Source organism: Colossoma macropomum, unplaced genomic scaffold, assembly GCF_904425465.1.
Source record: "Colossoma macropomum unplaced genomic scaffold, Colossoma_macropomum, whole genome shotgun sequence".
Classification (NCBI taxonomy): Eukaryota; Metazoa; Chordata; class Actinopteri; order Characiformes; family Serrasalmidae; genus Colossoma; species Colossoma macropomum.
In genome coordinates, this window is record NW_023494787.1 from 25,785,334 (window position 1) to 25,806,535 (window position 21,202).

Here is a 21,202-nt window from a genome sequence, read left to right on the forward strand (position 1 = left end):
TTCAGCCTGTAAGTATAATTTGGAACTCATTAACTCGAGGAGCAGTAATATATGTGACAGTTAGCCCTTGTTTGTGATTTAGGTTATGCCGTTAGTTCTTCTGCTTCTCTGTGCAATTACTCCACTTCTAACCCTAAGTCATTTCCCGTCTAGCTTTAAATAGGCGACTGCAAGAGGCTGGCAGTCAAGCAAATGTTTCCTGGCTGGCAAGCCTCCACCACCAGTTATGATAACTGAGAAGGCTTGTGCTTCATAATCCATTAAGCTTTAAATTATCATCTGTGGTTTCCACTGCAGCTTTGTGAACTGGAGATTGTGTACTTTCTTATCAGAATGGAGATGCACAACTGCACTATTGCTTTATATGGTAGCCTATAACTACTTTGTCTATAACCTTACATTTTCCCTGCTCTGGGCATTCATTTAAATGGAAATAGTAACCTTCATCTCTGTACATGACTTCCTCATTGTGTGTAGTGTACACAGACTGTAAAACACCAGTGAAAACTGGAGGTGCTGGAGCACAATTAACAGAAGCAGCAACCTCTCACACACTTTGTTTACAGCCAAGGGAAAGGGTTTGCTTTGGCTCACGTTCCGCAGAAGCAATGCGTAATTATCATACCACAACAGTTTGAAAGAACAAATCTATTTATAGAGATCAGACTGTTGATTAGATTCCTGAAACCCTTCGAAGGCACAGGCTGTTCTGAGCCAGCTGAATTTGCAAAGCAGAAAAAGAGCAGAGCATTTTTCACTTGGTTATAGCGAAGGCTGTATTATGAGTAAGAAGGTAGTGATACATATACTGTATTTTCAGGTTCGGTATGATTCTCCTACAAGGTCAAAATCCCATTTGATTTTTGACATCAAAATAAGCACAAAAATGCAGCTCCTAGAATTTATAAGTGACTAGAAAATAAGTCATTTGAGCAGTATATATTATCCATATAAGCCTTCTGCCTTTACTGTGATGCGATCACACCTATTTAAGCGCAAATCATCAGGACATGCCTCTTAAGCAATAGAGTTAATGCATTTTGATTGACCAAAAAACACAAGAAAGTGATTTGAGAGAACACAAAAGACCGAGGCGAGTGATAAACATGTCAAAACTGACTGATAAAAACTAAATTGAAAGCTTTTTTTCACATTCAGTTTGTGTCAATGTTTGTGCCAAGTGTCAGTGATGTGTGTTGCTCCATAGACAACAGTGAAAAGAAGTGCCCTTGAGAGAGTTTGAAAAGGCCTTGTCTGAAGACATTATTTTGATCTTTGACAATGATTTCACAAAATATGTCGATATACTGTTTCCAGGGGTGTGGCTACATGCGGGACCCACCTTTGAAATAAGCCTCGCATTAAAAAGCCCTTGTGTGAATGCTAGCTTACACAAGTATAACATTAAACAATAATAAGAGTATAATAATAGTCATTATTGCGTTCAGAGTAATCGAGCTGTTCATTATTCAGTATACTCTGTCTTTTGTTGAATTAAATTATACCAACATGCTAGCTGCCAATGCTAGGTCCATGAACCTGTTCGTACATCAAATTTGATGTTTCTCTATCTTTGTGATAATACAGCGCAGAAATACAATGAAAAAATGTCCTGAGCCTGTAGAGTCGCCCTTTCGATGCTATCTGAGATCATAAGTGACTCACATCTGAAGTTATGAGGCTATGAAGAGAGTTTCAGGATAATGAAGGACGTCATCAGCCTCTCTTTGTGTATAATTGGTGAATTCGGTGTGTTTGTCTACATTTTGTGTGAAACTGACCAATGGACGCTCAGGAAATCACTAAGGACCTACCGACATGTTGGAAACCCTTTAGTCGACATTGGAGACACATGTGAAGTGGTGTGCAAAGAGTTTACAGCCATTGAAAATGCTGCAGCAGTTGTGGAAAGCAACGAAGATATCAAAGCATTTAGATATGAAACATATGGGTATCATATTATAGACATGTGCCATTAAAGGTGAATCTAAGAAGACATGCAAAAATGGAAAAAATGCACTTATATATTTATTTTAAGCCTAAAACCGCTAGGAATGAGACAACAAGTTAGCAACAAGTTGTTACTATTTTCTCTGGATATCTGAAGAATATGCTATTTATTGTGTTCTTGTTTACTTTGCTGTATCAAACTTGGAAAACTGAGTTCAAATGAAGAGAAAGGGAAAGGTTCTCAGGTTTCTTCTCAAAAATGGAGAGACTAAAAAGAAAAGGAAGAAACTATGGAAGAGGTGGCTGTGACAGAGACAAGCAGAGAGCTAATGGACGGAAAAGAGAGTGAAGTGGAGGAAGAGGAGGCTGGAGAGGAGTCTGAAGTGAAAGAAAAAGACTGATGTAGAGACAGAGGAGGCTGATATGCAGGGAGAGATGGATGTAGAAGGAGGACAGCGGTGTCAAGGCAGCACCAAGTTGTGAGGGACCCCATGGTATGCTAATCATTTTCCCTAATCACTGCACACAGAACAGCTGGAACAACAGAATCTTTTTTTCAATAAATGATTGCTTGAAGATGCATGATTTTGACACAGTCAGTGCACATTTTTATATTTAGTGTCAACTTGGAACTGTAGAGCAAATATGAAGCCAATAAAGTCTTATTTTTATGTAGTGATTCATTTCACCCCAAATGACAAATCAGATAATCAGCAAATGTAACACTATATTGTACAGAATTAGGCAGTGCCACCTCCTAGAGTGCTTTTGCCCCCCTTATGCCACTCATGTCTAAAATTCTGGACAAGCCTTTGACTGTTTCAGATCTTCATTTTTTTGACACTGAATTGATGTGGTTGACTAGTGCTATTATTTTCCTACTGCAGTGTTTGAACCACACTTAGCAAACACCTTATTTAATACACTCTTATACCTTATATCTATTAAGTGCTGAATATGATGAAAGATATGTGAGGAAATGCACAGGGGAATGAACGTTCAGTATGCAAAAGAGGTTGAGGAATTGCATGAGGCTGAAAGTACGTCTGCAAGAGAGTAAAAGGCTGAAAGTTCGTCCGTGAACTCAACGTTCAGCCCACCCACGGATCCGTCATGCCTGTGCAAAAGATCTATGAAGACAGTTCAAGACTGGTTTATTGTGTGTACATTTGTCTTTTTCACTCCCTACCTACAGAAGCAAGAGCAAGCACTAATATTTTCCACTCACATATCAATACATTTTAATAGGTACCAAAGATAAAGAAATGTTCTTGTAAAGGTGGCCTGAACAAGTGGATTCATGTGGGCCCATGCGAGCATGCGTGAGTGAGTTTTGGTAGTTCAAATGCCTCTAAAAATCCATTACACCTACACAATTATTGGCACCCCTGGTAAAGATGAGCAAGAAGGGTTATAAGAAATTTACCTTTTGATGAACTAACTCCATCACATCTCACATCCAACCTTTAATTGAAGAACATATTTTCTGAGAAAAAAAAAGTGTGACACTTATTGCCTCCGTTGCATTTAATACTTTATATAACCTCACTTTGCCAAGAAAACAGCACAAAACCTTTAAAGAGGGTTTTGAGACCATTCCTCTTTACAGTATCTCTCCAGATTGCCCAGGGTCCCAGGTCCTCTCCTGTGCACTCTCCTCTTTAGCTTGCATCACAGGTTTTCTATGGGGTTTAGATCAGAGGACTGAGATGGCCATGGCAGAAGCTTGACTTTGTGTTCACTGAACCATTTTGTGTTGATCTGGACATATGTTTTGGATCATTGTCCTGCTGGAGGATTCAGCGACGACCCATTTTTAGTTTCTTGGCTGAGGCAGACAGATTTTGATGTAAAATGTCCTGGTATTTCATGGAGTCCATGATGCCATGTACCCTAACAAGGTTCCCAGGGACATCATCACAGGCTCTCCACCATACTTAACAGTGGGCATCAGGTCATTTCAGTGTAGTCATCCTTCTTTTCACAACAAACCTGCCTTGAATGCTTGTTGTTTTTGTTTCATCTGATCATAGAACACAAGTCCCAGTGGCATTTAGCAAAATCTAGGTGCTTACGTTTGTGGTTAGATGACAGGAAAGGCTTTTTCCTGGCATGCCTTCCATATAATCTATTGGCATGGAGGTGGCATCTGATGGTAGTTTTGGAGACTTGGTGCATCCAAGATTTTTTTGCTTTTTTCTGTGACTCTCCAACAGTGATCCTTGGCGATTATTTTGCTCTTTGTCACAGTTCCAGTTGGAACTTTTTAAGTATTGCCCTAACTGTAGATATGGGCATTTTCAGTTGAGCAGCTATTTTGTTATAGCCATTCTCTGATTTAGGAGGGTCAACAGACTTTCTCTTATTTGAATTATGTGTTCTCTTGTCTTTCCCATGTTGAAGATTGACTAAAGGAATTTTGAGAATTCCCAAGAGTGCCAATAATTGCAGCACATGTGGTTTTCAAAAGAATGTATTATTTAAAAAAGATCTCAGAATAAATTTATTTCAATTAAAGGTTGGATTCTTCTGAATGTTTCAGTGTGAGTATAAGCTAGTTCACCAAAAGGTGAATTTATTATAACTTTTCTTACTGATCTTTACCAGGGGTGCCAATAATTGTGGAGGGGACTGTATGTATTGTACATTAAAATGTATAGGTCTTGAGGTAATCTCTTCTGAAAGAGTGAGAAAAGAGTGAAACTTTTCAGTGGATTTCATGTTACTAAACTCCAATTCAATCTCCAAACAAATAAATAAAAAAACAGAAATAGCACATTTTCTCTCCTCAGTTTTATCCATGAAATCCATGTAAAAATCCCACAGAGACTGCCACTGTGAGTGTGTGCAGAATGGAACGTGATGCTGTCATCGCTTTGTCAGTAAAATTTCCACAAACTAGAAATGAAGCTAAGAGCACCACTAGGGGTTATACCTGACCCCACTGCTGAACATAAAAGCTTAAGGCCATTAAAATATGTGAATTTTGATCTGTTAATCCCTGTTTTCTGAAACTTGCCATCACAGAAATATGTTAAGTTGTTGTGAAACGAGTCAAATTTCCTTTCAAGTTGAAAAGAGGACAGTGAGATGTCAAAGAAGTCGGTATCAGCCAGGCTTGTTATCAAGCCCACTGACAGCCTTGGAAGAGAATGTCTCTGCTCATGAATGTTTGATCACTTGTGATGATTTGTCTCAGAATCTGGAAGAGCTCAAACGTCAGCCATAGACGAATGCCTGCTGGGTTTGAACCTGCTTTACTTCCACTGAAAGGGTCAAAGACCACTAGGACACTTTAAAGCAATGCAGAGTGCCAATGCTGTCAATATTAGGTCCATTTTCTGTCAGTTATAATGTACTCTATGGCCAAAAGTATGTGGACACCTGACCATCACACTGTATGAGCTTGTTGGACATCTCATGTCAAAACCATGGGCAATAATACAGAGTTGGCCCACCTTTATCATGGATAACATTACTGCTGTGATTTGGTTACAGGCGTGCGACAGCGTTATGTACTACAGATCATAACAGCCATGATGTTATTTGTGATAGCACATAGTCTCTATTGATTGCAATGTAACAGTTCTACAAAACAAAGAAATAAGTCAAACAAAGAAACCTAAACCACTGTATTAAATGCTTTAATATTGGCAACTCCTTCCGCCAAGAAAAGTAGTACCTTTTGAAAAGAACCATAAAACTGTCACAATATCAGGTTCAGCTCAGCTTTTGCAGTATTTGCCAGATTATGTTGAAAGTTTTTTCCAATCAGTCTGTAAATCATTTCACAGCCCATCATGTTGGCTGAATTGTATTCTGTTAATGTCTGGCAACATTCTGCAACATTCTTCTGAATCTGCAACATTCTTCTGAATCTGACCAAACAGGCTGCAGGTCAACTATTCTCTTTTAGAATCTCTTTTAGTTATTTAATGTCTCATTTTTATTATTTTTTTTTGTATATATTAAAATAAAAACTAGTAATGATTAATGTGAGCTGCAGCGTAAATGGAGTAAATAACAGTACAACATTTCTCAACCAATCAAATTATGTTGTCAGAACTAACTGTTTAGTTTTAACTGTTGTATACAATAAGAAAATGTATTAATGTAATGAGTGATTCAAAAATGACTGAGCAATAGTGTGTGGTATATAAAAAATAGATGTATTTAATGTGCTTGTTAAATAGGAGGTCAAGGAACAGTGGGGGCTCAGCAGTACCTGTAGTTGTTTTTCTCGCTGCCGATGTTGAAGTGGTCATACTGGGAAAAGGCCTGATGTCCATCCCAGTCGGTCAGCTCCACGCGGAGAGCATACTGCCTTTGACTGGTCAGCATGTACACAAACTCGTTCCCCAGCCAGTGCTCAGCCGACACACTCCCAAAGCCCTGCAAAAGAGAGCGCGCCCAGGTCACTGCAGGAATTCGGCAGGGTTAGTGACGAACCCTGGAGGAGGCCATGGGAACCACAGGCCGGTCCAAGAGAGCGCAGGAACCAGCAACAACAACCAACTCTCCATTTATCTTTTTTTCCTTCTTTCCTTTCCCTAAGCTTATAATTGCATAAATTCAGGGATGAGCTGACATACAATAGAACCAATGCTCATTGACCTACCTTAGGTCTTTAATGCCTGCTTAAAAAAAAATCTATATTTTTATATATATATATATATATATATATATATATATATATATATATATATATATATACACAATTATTATTAATTATTATTATTATTGACATGCTACTACTACTACTACTACTACTAATAATAATAATAATAATAATAATCATATTGTAAACAGAGCAGCAGCATTCAACATTGCATGTTTTTTGCATTCATCATTTAATTGGTAGGTGTAAATGATCATTAGACATGACAGAACAGATCAGGTGTGGAAGAAACGCTGCTGATCTGCAAAACGCACAAATAAACTCACCTCCAACAAGATGGCTAAGCATGTAGCCTAATTCTAGCTAATGATCACTATGGCTAGCATATAACACTAAAGCTAGCTAGTCAGTGAAACTCTAGTGAACAACTTTGTGTGCTTATAATAAAAATCATAATAAATATAATAATTACAATTTAAATTTGAAATCAAATTTAAAAGATTTGGGCAGTATTGTAAATGAGGGCACTATTCACCCTAAAGGTCTAACTTTATATTTCAACATATTTGCCACAACTCCTCCATAATATTGTATTTTAACATTTCTTGTACAACTTAATGCGGCACTATGTAAGATTCGAGGATTTGGAGACATCTCTGGTGGAAATGTGTAATTGCACACAATATGAAGAGGAACATTTTATAACATGGGTTGTAACTCAGACTCCTTCCCCAAGTGGACAAATCTGATGTTTGTGAGTGTGTTGAAATTCAAAGAGAACTCAGGCAAAACTTGATGAAGGACATGTCTTCTGAAGATGAAAGTGAATTGTGTACTATTGTCATCATATCTTCATGTTGATGTTGATGGTAGCATGAACATGGCAGAAATGAATCACAAGGACACAAAACAAGTTCCTTAATACCTCATATATCATCCAAATACAAGTAACTACAGCCCTCTCCTTTCCCTCTTTGTTTTCTGGTGACTTGCACAATGTTATACTGCTATTGCAGTTTACATACAGTTTGCACAGTTCATCCACTCAGGACTGAGTATTTACTCAGTATTTGTTGTTGGTTTTGAGTCTAGTTGTGTATTTATTGTACCGTAAGTTATAACTGTACTGTGTAGTCTGTCTCTTGGTCACTTGTACTGTGTGGTTCAGTAAACACTGTCTCTGTCTTGTATGTTGTTCCACTGTATATTTGTATACGGTTGGAACAACAAAAAATTCGTCTTGATTTTTATCTTCTCCTTTTCTCTTGTTTCATAAGAGACTCAAGCAATCAGTAAAGCATTATGAAGACCAACCAAACAACAGTCATCTGCGTTAATAAGACTGAGATATGATGTCAAACGTAATGTAGAGGAACAACTAATATGCAAAACAAATCATTCTGTCCCACAGCCACAGTCTTACCAATGCATAATGCGCTACACACATGCAACAGTTTATGCTGCTTCTCGTGAGCAGGGCTTTTGCGATTCTCATTTGTGTCATCACTTTGTCATTACTCCTAATCTCCTAATATAACAGTCAGGACTCCCCTCTCAATAGAACTTGCGATTACTTCCCATGTGTGCACTGTACCGGCTCAGCTCATTAAAGGGGCTGGAAAGGCTTCTGAATCATGTCTTAATGCAGCACAGGTGCTAGCAACAGTAATTACACCCAGTCCAGCAGCAGATCAAACCACAGCCCCCTTTTTTGAATGGACTGTACCTGTTTATGGCACCCTAAATGAAGACCATATGGCTCTGGAACACTCAGCACCTTTTCCTTCATTCTCTGTCTTTAGGGGAAATAAATGAGTAATCCTTCATCACATACAGAAGAAATAAGTTGCTCTTATTGTTTTAACAATGACAGTTTATAGATGATTCCAATGATGTTCGACACAGACAATATGTTTTAACAAAGACTACTCTTGATTTTCTCTGTACACTATATGGCAAAAAGTATGTAGACACCTGACCATCACACCTATATGAACTTGTTGGACATTCCGTTTCAGCCACCCCCCTGCTGCTTCCTGCCTCCACACGTCTTGGAAGGCTTCCTGCAAGTTTTCTGAGGTGAGTGAGTTTGTGTCTGTCCAGTCAAAAGAGCATTTGTGAGGTCAGTCACTGATGTTGGACAAAAAGTCCCGGCCCATAATTCTAAATCATCCCAAAGATGTGCAGTGGGGTTGAGATCGTGGCTCTGTGCAGGCCACTGGAGTTCCTCCACACCAAACTCATCAAACCTTGTTTTCATGCACCTCAATGTGTGTGGCACAGTCATGCTGGAACATAAAAGGTCTTTCCCCAAACTGTTGCTGCATATAATTCATAAATACAAAGTTGGAAGCATATAATTATCTAAAATGTCTTTGAATGCTGTAGCTGTAACATTACATTCACTGAAGCTAAGGGGCCCAAACCATGAAATATACACTGGCCAAGACCATTATACCTCCTCCACCAAACTTTACTAATTACACTAAGCAGTCCGATAGGTAGTGTTCTTCTGGCATCCAACAAAATTCATCTGTCAGACTACCAGATAGTGGAGCATGATTCATCACTCAAAAGAACATGTGTGCTTTACACCACTCCAAACGATGCTTAGCATTAAGCACAGTAATCTTAGGCTTGGGTGCAGCTGCTCGGCCAGGGAAACCCATTTCATGAAGCTTCCAAAGCACAGTTCTTATGCTGATGTTGTTTCCACAGGTAGTTTGCGCAGTCAACTGCTTCATGATCTAGCAGGACAGAGCTACCTATGACAGTCACTGAGCTCATGAGTATGAGCCCTTCTTTGTATGTAAATGACGTTAAATCACTTTAACACTTTAAATGGCCAGAGGCCTCCGGCAGGCCTAAAGTTTTATTACACACTTCTATAAGCAAAAATTCAGCTATTTTGCACTGAAGTCCCTGTACTTACTGAATAATAAGCTTTAGTATGTAATAAGCCTCAGATGTTAAGGAGTTAACAAACATATTATGGCTGGTATATTTCAGTCACACCCCTGCTGGTGATGACAAAAGTATGGTGTAATTTTCCCTCAGGGCTTTGTAAAGGCCTAATGATTTCTGGGAACTGAAAACTGCATGTCTGTAAAAATTCTATTTTTATTCGATAGAATCATGCTTGTATCTAAACTCTACAAGCATTACACTACCTCTGTTGTTTCACTGTTAAGTTTTGGATGGAAACAAAAGGATTTAATTCTTTATACAGCAAGCAGAATATTGGCCAATTACAACTGTTTTCCTTCATGGCATCTAAGTAGATACAGCTAAGCAAGTTCCCTATTAGTAAGGACTTCAAGAGCTGAAGAGTAGTCCCAATGCGCTAGATTAATAGGTTCTCTCTAACCTATTGGTAACCAGCAAAGATACTTTCTCTGGATAGACAAGGCACTTTTTGTAAGTCGCTCTGGATAAGAGCGTCTGCTAAATGCTGTACATGTAAATGTAAATTAACTAGCAGTGTAATTACGAAGTGACAGAGGAATCAGCTAATCATGTGCCATTTCCAATAGGCATGACTGATTTTGTGAGAAAAACATCACTCCAGGCCTTCTGGAAGTCCTACATACGTCACTGGCTGTGAATACGAGGGACAGTCTAATTAGTGGGTTGTTAGAAATGAAAAACAGCCAAGTTTTGACCAAGTTTTGACACTGAACTGAAGGCCTAGTTCTAATAGTTCTAACATGGAAATTTTAGATTCATTGTTTCTAAGTAGAAGAGGAGAAATCTTATTGTTATTTAAATTTAAAAATATACTTGTTGTTTGTTTTGCATTAATAAAAAAGGTTTTACATTTTGTCATTGCTTTTTTTAAAATTCTCATTAAACTTGCTGATACAAAATGTAAATGTAATTCATTATCTAACTATATAACTACAATGAATTATGTAGTTAAATGACTACATTTATATAGTACAGCAGTTCAACAGTAAAGGGTTAAATTTTAGATTTTAAAAGGGATTGTTAAATTAGATTGTTAAAGCCTGGTCTGTTCTGTTGTTAAGTGCTGGCCCTTGATATCGAGGAAACCTGTATGTTTATGCGCTTACGGCAGGGTTACAGGCTGAGTGGTTTATGACGTAAATATGGGTCATGCCTCTGGTCTAAGGCAAGTCATGCGTGGGTGGAATGACATTACTAAAATCCTCTCTAAATGTGCCTGTGTGTGTTGTTGAGGCGTGGGCTCAATGATTGGTTTTTAAAAGCCAGGTCTCGCACCCTGAGCACATAAGTGTTCTGGAGTACAGCATGCTCTGAGACAAGTTCACACGCAGGTCCACTTCATTTCTCATGCGAACTTCATGAGTAACTGAAACGGCAGAGGGGAGATCAATTGCTATTTAATATTCAAAATGAACCATCCTCTTGGGTGTGTGGTTATGGATAAAGCTCAGTGTCGCAATAATCCTCTCTAAGGTTGCTATGCATCACTTCTCTAATAGGCGTAAATAGCAACCTTTCCAAACCTGCTCTCCTTTAAAATCAAATCGCTGCCAAAACCCAGAAATATGTTTCAGCCATCTGAATACGTTACCCAATTCCGTTCTTTATGCTATCATGAGAGCAATGGCAAAAAAGAAGTGAAATTGGAGATCCTGCACTGCTAAAAATAAGGGTTTCCAAATGGTTCTTGGCATGGACATATTATTCTAATTAGTGTTGAACTTGTACACTATATAAAGGTTCTCTAATTTTGAAAAGATCCCTCACACTTACATACCTCATTTACAACAAGTGTTCTTTAAAGGACCATCCATTATAAAGTTCTTTACGGCACCAAAGATGGTTCTTATTTAGTAGCACTCTGAAGAACTCTTTTTGGCAGCTTTATTTTTAAGTGTCCAACATGCTATGTTATTTAAATGTGGGAGTCATTTCAAACATCTCTTTATTAAATGGGCTTCAATAGATTTCGCACTACCTCATTCACCCTTAGCAGTGCTCTCAAACAAATCCAGGTCAAACATACTTCTCTCTTAAAACAGAACTGTCAGTCTAGGTCATTGTGGAGAATATATAGAGTCATTTAGCATACTGAGATCCCATCAGTCAGCTATTTTACAGCAGATATAAATGGATTGAGTATCCAAATAATCAATTTTCCAGGCAGATGTGCCTGTAATGCCAGCTGTATTGGAGGTCAGCCGTGATGTTTCCTTTGCTTTTGGTTGAGATATCCAACTGTGGCTTTACTCCATATGTTTTTTTTTTATTTTCAGGGTATAACAAATATGCTTTACAGAGGGTTTTTGTGTACTCTGAATGTCCCTTGATGTTTCTGATGGTGCATATATATATACTTGTATATGTGTAAGTCTGTATGTAATAACTATTTGTGGCAATAGTGCAAGTGCGTTGCTCCTAAATAGGCTCTAAAATCTTGCAAAGTTTTGTGATTCTAGCTTTAAGCTTCAAAACTGTGACCCATCAAAACAGCACAAAAAATGTAGAATAATAAAACAAAGAACAGTAAGTTGTCTTTTTAAATTGCAGTTACTTTAATAATAAGAATAATAACCAAATAAGACTAGGGTTCAAAAGTTTAATATTGTATTTACTGCAGCTTACCACACTGAAAATAATACTGGTAATAAAAAAGTACTTAACAGCTCTTTAAACTAGCTGGAGGGGCTTCTGGACCGATGTAGCAGTATGTAGCTTCTGAACGTAATGGAGCATTAATTACACACAATTCACGCGGATCCAAAGCAGTTAATAAACACCTGCTAAAGTCTTCTAACTTAAATCGCGCCGTCCCATGGCATTTGCTGGAGCCATGCAATGCTGACAAAACCTTCTTCATTTCTCAAGAGTTGACTTATGTCTATATCATGTGTGCAAAAAAATGGTGCATGTAGCCAAGAGTCTAATATGCAGAACAAACTGTTATTGCTTTTGGACTTTGTGAAGTTTTCTCATCTGCGAAAGAGACTGAAACCGAGTCATGCCCTCTGGCGCTCACGTGCCAGCCCAGACGCTCAGTTCAGCGTTGCTAAGTGGAGAATCCTCCCACCTCTAAAATAAAGAGCCATACATCTGCTTACTCTTCTACTGGCCATCTTAGACATTCCTCAACAGTCTTTTCAACAGGCTAAATCAAGGACAGCTGAAGTTGGGAGATATATAACCTACATGTGTTGCCTGAAAGGGAGTGAATCAACATGATGGCTATAGAGATGGATGTTATAAAGTCAGGATGAGGTTAGAAATGAGATGTCTGGCTGCGTACCATTTTGTATTCTTTCCATGTCCTCTGGAAATCAACGCTGCCATCCTCCCGATGCTGGATTACTGTCCATCCTCCACCGGCGGACTCCATGTTGCAGTATACCTGTTTGCATACAAATCCTTTAATGTTCATTCTCAAGAGAATCACATTTAGGCTCCAACCACAAAAAAGCTTTGTTCTTAGCAACTGTTGTGAGGTTGAGCAAACTTTACAGAATGTCGGCCAAAATGTAACCCCTTAACATTCCAGGCTTATTGCATACGGAGGCTTATTATTCATTAACTAGGGGACTTCAATGCAAACTAATGGAGGTTCTCTTTGGTTATAATAGTGTGTAATAAAACTTTGGGCCTGATGGCAGGGCCATGGGTTGGTAAAGATACAATTGATGCAATTTCTCAGTTGCATCAAGCTCATCTGTAAAAAGCCTTGGTGTCATTATAGAGACCGATCTGTCCTTTGACGCACACGTAACTAATATAACAGCCTTCCTGCATCTCCGCAATATTGCTAAATTGAGAAATGCATTCTCTCTACAGGATGCAGAAAAGTTAGTTCATGCATTTATTACTTCAAGGCTAGATTACTGTAATGCCCTGCTGGCTGGATGTCCTAGCAAAAGCCTTAACAAGCTTCAGCTAGTCCAGAACGCTGCAGCCAGAGTTCTTACTAGAACGCGAAAGTTTGACCATATCAGCCCAGTTTTATCAACCGTACATTTGGAATAATCTTCCTGTTAATGTTCGGGACTCAGACACAGCCTCAGTGTTTAAGTCTAAGCTAAAAGCTTACTTGTATAGTCAAGCCTTTGGTAATTAGTTTTCCCTGTCAGTTCTATACCTGCCAGAGTCTCTGCTGCTCTGCTAACACTGTAATCTGTGATCAGTCGCCCATTACAGAACTGACACCCATTACAGAACTGACTCTCAGTTCTGTCAGTCACTCATTACAGAACTGACTCTCTGTGTGTTTTTCCTTTCTTTCTTTCCTTTGCCGAGTTGAACAGCTGCCCATCCTGTTCATTCTGATGCTGCTGCCTCTCTGCCTTGATCGGGTGCCACTGCTCGCCAGCCCTCTGGACCGGCTTGACCACCATTGAGCTTCTTGCTGTACAACGCCGTGCAAACTCACCCTCACAACCTGACCCCACTGATGCTGCTGTTGCATGAACTAAACTAATCAAATTAATCATTTGAACTAATCAATCATTTAAACTAATCAAATTAATAAATCACGCCTTGATCGGGTGCCACTGCTCGCCAGCCCGCTGGACCGGCTTGACCACCATCAAGCTTCATGCTGTACTACGCCGTGCACCCTCACAACCTGACCCCACTGATGCTGAAGCTGCTGCCGCTGCTGCTGCATGAACTAAACTATCAAATGAATCATTTGCTCCACCTGTTTTCCCTGTTTTTGTACTAACAATGTTTACTATCCGGTGTCGACCAGAGGAGGATGGGTTCCCCTTCTGAGTCTTGGTTCCTCTCAAGGTTTCTTCCTGTTTCTCTTAGGGAGTTTTTCCTTGCCACTGTCACCACTGGCTTGCTCATGGGGGCTTGGACCCGGATTTCTTTCTGTAATGCTGATTTCCTTGTAAAGCTGCTTTATGACAACACCTGTTATAAAAAGCGCTATATAAATAAACTTTACTTACTTACTTACTTACTTATAATAGTGTGTAATAAAACTTTGGGCCTGATGGCAGGGCCGTGGCTTGGTAAAGAGTTAAAGAGAAAAAATATAAAAATTACATGCAAATGATGAGAATTTACATATACATTATTTAAACTGGACTGCTGAATAGTTGTTTTCAGTGTCTACATAACACAGAGTTTAAAGTTTAAAATGTTACTTGGCCAATCAGGACTACGCTGTTGTAGATAATTAAAAGTAGGCAGGCTGGAAACAGCAACATAATTGGCTACCCTATTAATGTTAGATTAACTACACAACAAAAAACTACCTCTTATCTATTGGAACAGTGTGACGGATCACAACCTCACAATAGTAGCTATGAAAGAATTTATGGGCAGAGCATGGTTAGTTCAATTGTAGGCCTATTTTGTGTTGCTCTTACTTCTTATCACTACTTAGAAAATTCCCACCATGTTGATTTTTTTTGGTTGGCAGCAATTAGAGCAGGTCAGAAGATCAGACCAAAGATCAAAGCGGGGACACAAAGGGACACATGGCTGTAATCTAGTCATATATGAGCAGCATAAAGTTCTCTTTGGTGCCAAAGCTTATACACCTAAATACACACAGACCATTGAGAGGACAGTTATCCAACTACAACTGACTCTGGATCTTTGGTGAAACAAGACACCCAGACACATGTCTATACACACACACATACATGCACACATAAACACGCTCTTTTGACAGCACCTTCTCCCTAAAGCCCCATCTATATTATACAACCTATTCATTTCTGCACTCATATCATCTTTCACCCTACACAACTTACCATAAAGGGATTATCTCGTGCTTTATCACAGTGTCCCCACCAGTATGACCCCGATCTCCTAAACTAACCCCAAATATCCTTAGAACATAAGGAGCCAATCCAGTCTCTGTGGACCACCAGCCAGTCCACATTCCCAATCTATTCCAGTCCTCAGCACACCTGGGCTATAAAGTGCTGATTACCTGGGTCATCTGAAATGTGTTCGAGAATAGAGCAAAAACTTGGACCAGCTATGGGTCCTTGAGGACTGGACTGGAAACCTCTGATATAAATAAGCGCTAAGTATTTTTCGCACAAAGTTGGCTCAAGTTTACTAAGCGGCCCCTCCACCCTACCTCATACCCTCTGGCTGCACTCTGTCGAGGTGCTGACCACCTGCCTCCCTTCACTGACCCAGCCAAAATGATTCTAGGCAATCATTCCTCTCTGGATCAATATAGCCACCATGGCTCTCCTCCTAACTTTTCCTATCAATAATATAGTGTTGCCTAGTACAGCACTGCCAAGGTTTCCTTATCTTCCACATCTCGTTTAAATTTATGAAAGGCTTGCTAATTAATGGATGATTTGAAAACGGTCTGTTGGGAAGGTACTAAAACATGCAGGACTGAGGACCAGGACGAGACATAAAACACATCAATAAATACATCGTCATAAGAAGAGAACAGCAAGAAAGATGAGCGTGAGTTCATGTAGTTTAATGCCAGCCCAGCAGGGGACAATAAGACCCCATAAAATTTGATGCCAAACATCACAAGAAGAACACTGTAAGCACGCGTATCATGTAAAATAGAGATTTTCTAAACAATTGATGGCTGCATGTTATAACCATAACAGGCTTGTTTGACTTAACTCAAGCTGACAGATTTCCATAATTTGATATTTCACATAGATTCAAAGTCGGATTTCTGCCGGAAAATAAAAGCTTGAAAGAGGAAAAACAGCCAGTGTTTGCTGCCGTTGATACGCAACTGTTTCTGAAAAGTCTTATGGTCCTGATTAGGCAGGGAAGTTTCTTGCTTTTCTCCATTTGAATTGTGTATTTTTTTCCCAAACCTGACTTTGCTATTGCAAATTGGTTCACCCAGTTGGTCCTTCATAGCAACTGTAACTATGCCTAAGATAATGTGATGCAGCATATTTGTTAATCTGAAAACTCAGTTTCACAAGAGATTGGTGGAAAGAGTGAATTGTTGCTTTTCTTGATGATGAGGAGATGTGTAAGATCTACAGATTTTTAATATTTACAATCAACTAGACACCCATTTAATAGAACTGAGTGCAGTACAATCTGATGCCTCCAACTAAGAGTATAAAGAAAAAGAAAAACTAAATTCAATAATAAATAATTGATGAACCCCCAAATTTCGGAACATTCTGAAACAACCTAGACATCCGTCATATTTCATACAGAGTTCTGCTTATTCATTAAATGAAAACAGAAACAAGCATGCACAACAGTGAGTGATTTCAAAAATCTCCACCCTGGAGAGCATTTTTGAAAAGATCTGTTTTCATTGACCTAAAATGCAGGTTTCTTTTGAACAGGAGGCCAAAACACAGAGAAAAAAAACATGTTTTCAAAACTATAAAAATACCAAAAATATGTGGCGTCTTTGAGACCTCATATTTTCTGACCTTCTTAGAAAAGGCTTTCACTGGCTCCATTGTCTGTACATTCAAACTTACAAGGCCAGCAGCAATCAAGAGGAGTTACATTTCATTTCTGAGGAGATCTGAACACACACACCTTTTTGGTTTCCTGAGGGCTGATGTTGATTGTGTATACTCCGTTCTTCCGGATGCCTGACTCGTACAGATCAGCACAGTCCCGGAATTTCTTCTCCTCGTCAGCTTGCTTTGTGCTGTTGGGCACCACTGTAGAAACAAAAAGCCTGTTTGGTTATTCACGTGTTCAGTGGTGGTGTAAATCTCTAAACCTCACAATAATCCAATTTGATTTTGAAACCTCAGGGAATAAATCACTGTATCTCAAAATTTCAAATTTCACCACAATTCAAGTAGATTAGATTTGTCAGTATTGCACAACACAGTTGGTTTCTATGCCACATAACTGTTTGATTGGTTGCTGCTTAGCTTATATGCATAAAGCTTGTTCAGAGGGAGTGAGAGTGGGAGTGGGCGGGGCATCCATCAATTTGCTGTGCCGATTACATGTGTTCACTGTTATTTTCTGTCAAATATACATTCAGAAGAAAAGTATATATGCAGACCATCGCTGTTAGGACAAAATGGGGTTTCACTTCGTTTGGATTGTCCACTATAGTCCCCTATAGATTTTCTACAGATGTTTAAATTGTTAACAAACTATCTGTCGATACTAAACAGTGGTGGGGTTAGGGCTAGGATTTGGACCAGGGTCAGGGCTAGGACCAGGGTGAGGGTTGGGTTTAGGCTTTGGGTTGAGGTTAGGGTTAGGATTAGAGCCAGGTTTAGAGTTAATTAAGTATCTACAAAAGAATCTAAAGTGGACGGTCCAAATAAAGTGTTACTTAAAATGGTCTAACCCAAATTTTGTTGTGTTTTGTTGTCCTTCATAATTTGTGAACACTAGCTGCCCTTTGCATTGTGTAAAATTTAATAGGATTTAATAGGATTAATAAATTATGTGCAATTCATGTGATGCTTTAAAATATATGTGCTAAATATATTTAAATGTGCCATTTATATGCATAAATATATGCCAATATATGCACATATATGTTAAGTATAAGCAAATACAATACACACTTCACAGATATTTGTGGAAATATACTTCCTTTGCATATGGGTAGCATGTTATGACATGGTTTATTTTGATGTCATCAAAAAATTAAAATAAAAAAAAAGAATCATATAAAATTGCACCCTCCTGCATCCTTGATGATGGAAGATTACTTCAAATATGACCGATGACAGTTTACAGTTATAATGCCAGTTGGACAGAACATGGCCATATACCCTTCAGTGCTGTAACTGAGTCTCAACATGGGTGATGCAGGCTGCCACCACTAAGCTCTCCATTTCAGCAGGGCTAAATTTATCCATGTAACAAAGTGAATGACATGCGTCTACAGTCTGGCACTGAAAACTCTGGTGGGTGATGCTAATCTTCACAAGTTCTATTATGCTATATTTCAGCTGTGGTCTGAATGGTTAATAACATCCATGCGAATGGAAGGAGGGCAGTTTTGGTGATGGAAGGCTTTTGGAGGGAGAGCACAGAATGTTTCAGCAATGACATCCAGTAAGGATTAAATATATAGGGTTGTGGTTGGCAGAGAGCGTGCTGAGGATGGAAGGGATGGAATGTGTATAAAAGCGTATGCCACTGTTTCTGTCTCAAGTTAGACATGCACAAATCAATCGCACTTACAGACAGTGAAAAAACACCAGTGAGCTGGGCTGTGGTGATGTGAAAACACACGCTCCAGGAGACATTCTGAAGGCAGTGGAACGGATTAAAGATCCAGTCACTAAAACAAAGCATGCTCAATCTAAGTGAGATAACGGAATAAATAATACACACAGGCGTGGAAAATTCAGAACGCAGGATGGAGAGCACTGAAAGAAAGTATTCGGGGCAGCTCTTTGGCATATTATCTGTAAGATCTTTCCAGCAGTGAGTGACACATTTCCAGTGTGAAAGGCCTTTAATCAGAGTGCTGATCTCTTGCTCCCTGTGAGGAACCGTCCCGTTCTGACAGGCCTTTCAGAGCTGGCAGCTGGTTTTGCCTCCATCTGCACATAATTACCCCCGCCAATATTTTGAAACTAAGCAAGGGTCCGTGGACAAAATACTACAAGCTATAAATTTCAAGTTCCTGTTATAACAAGTGGTTTATATTTACGCGCCGGGGTCCCGCTTATGTCGCTGAAAATTCCTTCCGATCCCTCTTCTCTTGCGCTCGGAAAGAGCCCCGGCTCGGCTTTCACACCATTGTTTTCGCTGTTGGAGCTGTTTAGGGAGAAGAGATGTCACCACCAAGTGGGATGTGTCAGGGGTGTTTAGGCCTGGCTTTGATCCCTGGCGTGAGGCACAGGGTGAGGGGTGGGGGAAGCTCTTCGTTAGGGGCCATTATGCCTGCCTTTCTCTTAAAGGATTGAGTGTCAGTGACAAGGATCCCCACAGTGACAGGTTCACAGAGTGGAACTGTGCGCTGCGGAGTCTAACACAACAAGAAGCCCAACCTGTCCAGCAGCAATTTACCACCAGACAGGAGCCCGAGAAGCTAAGGCAGCAGAGGAGCAGGGGAAGAACGTCCTAGAGAGAGCAATGTTCAGAGATCTCGAGTGGTTTTAACCCTTCAAACTGCAAGAGCTCATATATATGCCCTCTCTTTCATAAATACATACCTCAGATCACCACTGTGCGACAAAACCTCCAAAATGGCAACTCATAAAGGCAGAAGGTCTATTCATTTTGATGTATGATACTGTGTAAAAGTCAGAGACCACCATTCATTTATTGAAGTTCTAGTCACAGCGGACATTAAGTACAAGGTATTCATTGTTTCAGGCAATATTTTTGAGGAGTTTAAATATAAGCTAATACACTTGCGTAAGTAAGGGGAAAGTTAAAGGAAAATAAGTAAAAAGAGTTTCCAAAACAGGAATTAAAAAAAATATATGAACAGATATTAAAAAAACAACGATGCAAGACCTAGTACTGTAAGTTGTGCAAATGTACCAGTAATTTTGGATAATTTCTGTTGATTCATTAATGACAATTGTTTGCAGTTTCTAAATGGTAGCTGGCATTTTCAAAGGAATTGTGAAATAACTGGAATTTGGGGCAAGGAACATGCCTGAAACCCCTCCTCCTTCCAATCTAACACCCTATAAATTCCCATCCTTATTTCCGTTTCCTGTGACAAAGTTCTTGCAATCCTCACCTCCACCCCATCTCCTCTCTGTCCCTCAGTCCTAGGTCAGTCCTCCCACAGTTACAAGGAGGGTCTGGCCTTCTAGCTCCAAGCAGAAGCTGCTCAGCACTCCAGCCCAAGTTCCAGTCCCCTCCCTCAATCAGTCTTCCCTCATACTACCACCACATGTTGAAGGCATGGTCTGAACTCACAAAAATAGTGTTTAAACCTATAGTGTTAGCAGGTTTTGGTATGCCGGTGACAATATATGAGCTTAATAGTATTTACCAAATAATTTATAATGGTTGCTGAGTAATAAGTATTAAGTTTAATACAGTATGAATGTACCATGAAGAGCATTGAGTATAGCACCATGTTTGTTGTCAGTCGTAGACTTCAGTGACACTTTTAGTTGTGCTAGCTTTAGCTGTGTATTAATACTAACCCCCTTGAACCTTGGGCTTATTATTCAGGTAGTAAGCCTAAGGATTATCATTTAGAAGCTACTTTGAAACTAATATGTATTTTGTGAGTTTATGAGAGTGAGGAACTGAAATGTAGGCCCACATACATGCCCTTAGTGTTTAAAGAGCCCAAATAATGAAAAAAATAATTTTCCTTTTGTAAAATAGAAGAGCTTTTAGTATGTAAACATGTTAATGTTTCAAAAGCTACAATTCATTTCCCAGATTTCATCGAACTCTACACATTACACTGAGACATTAAAAAGGACCAGCTCTCCAAACAAGGGCTAATTAATAATCCACATTTGGAAAAACTGCTGCAAAGGTTGCCTGTATTGAATTTGTTGTTTTGGTGATGTCACTGAAACCAACGCATTTAAATATATATTCACCTAAACAGTTTAGTTTGTTTTTAAAGTGAAAAAGAATGTTTCAGCATGGACTGTATATTCATCCACTGACGAAAGTCGTCAACATAGCGTTGACGAAATAGTATGCAGGCATCATAGGGATTCTCACAGAGAAAGAAATTACACTTTAAACTGAGCTGTTGTAACAGGAGCTATTAAACAGCTTGTGTCC

At 39.3% G+C, this 21,202-nt stretch overlaps 1 protein-coding gene across 1 annotated transcript in view; it reads right to left on the reverse strand.

The window, feature by feature from the left end:
• The window catches only part of angpt1 (angiopoietin 1), an 87,750-nt gene that overhangs the window by 24,978 nt on the left and 41,570 nt on the right, over window positions 1–21,202 (reverse strand). Inside the window, exons 5-7 of the mRNA XM_036566645.1 lie at window positions 17,042–17,169; window positions 12,822–12,923; window positions 6,176–6,342 (exon numbers count right to left, since the gene is read on the reverse strand). Of these exons, the coding sequence (XP_036422538.1) occupies window positions 6,176–6,342; window positions 12,822–12,923; window positions 17,042–17,169 (397 nt within the window). The remainder of the gene's footprint in view (window positions 1–6,175; window positions 6,343–12,821; window positions 12,924–17,041; window positions 17,170–21,202) is intronic.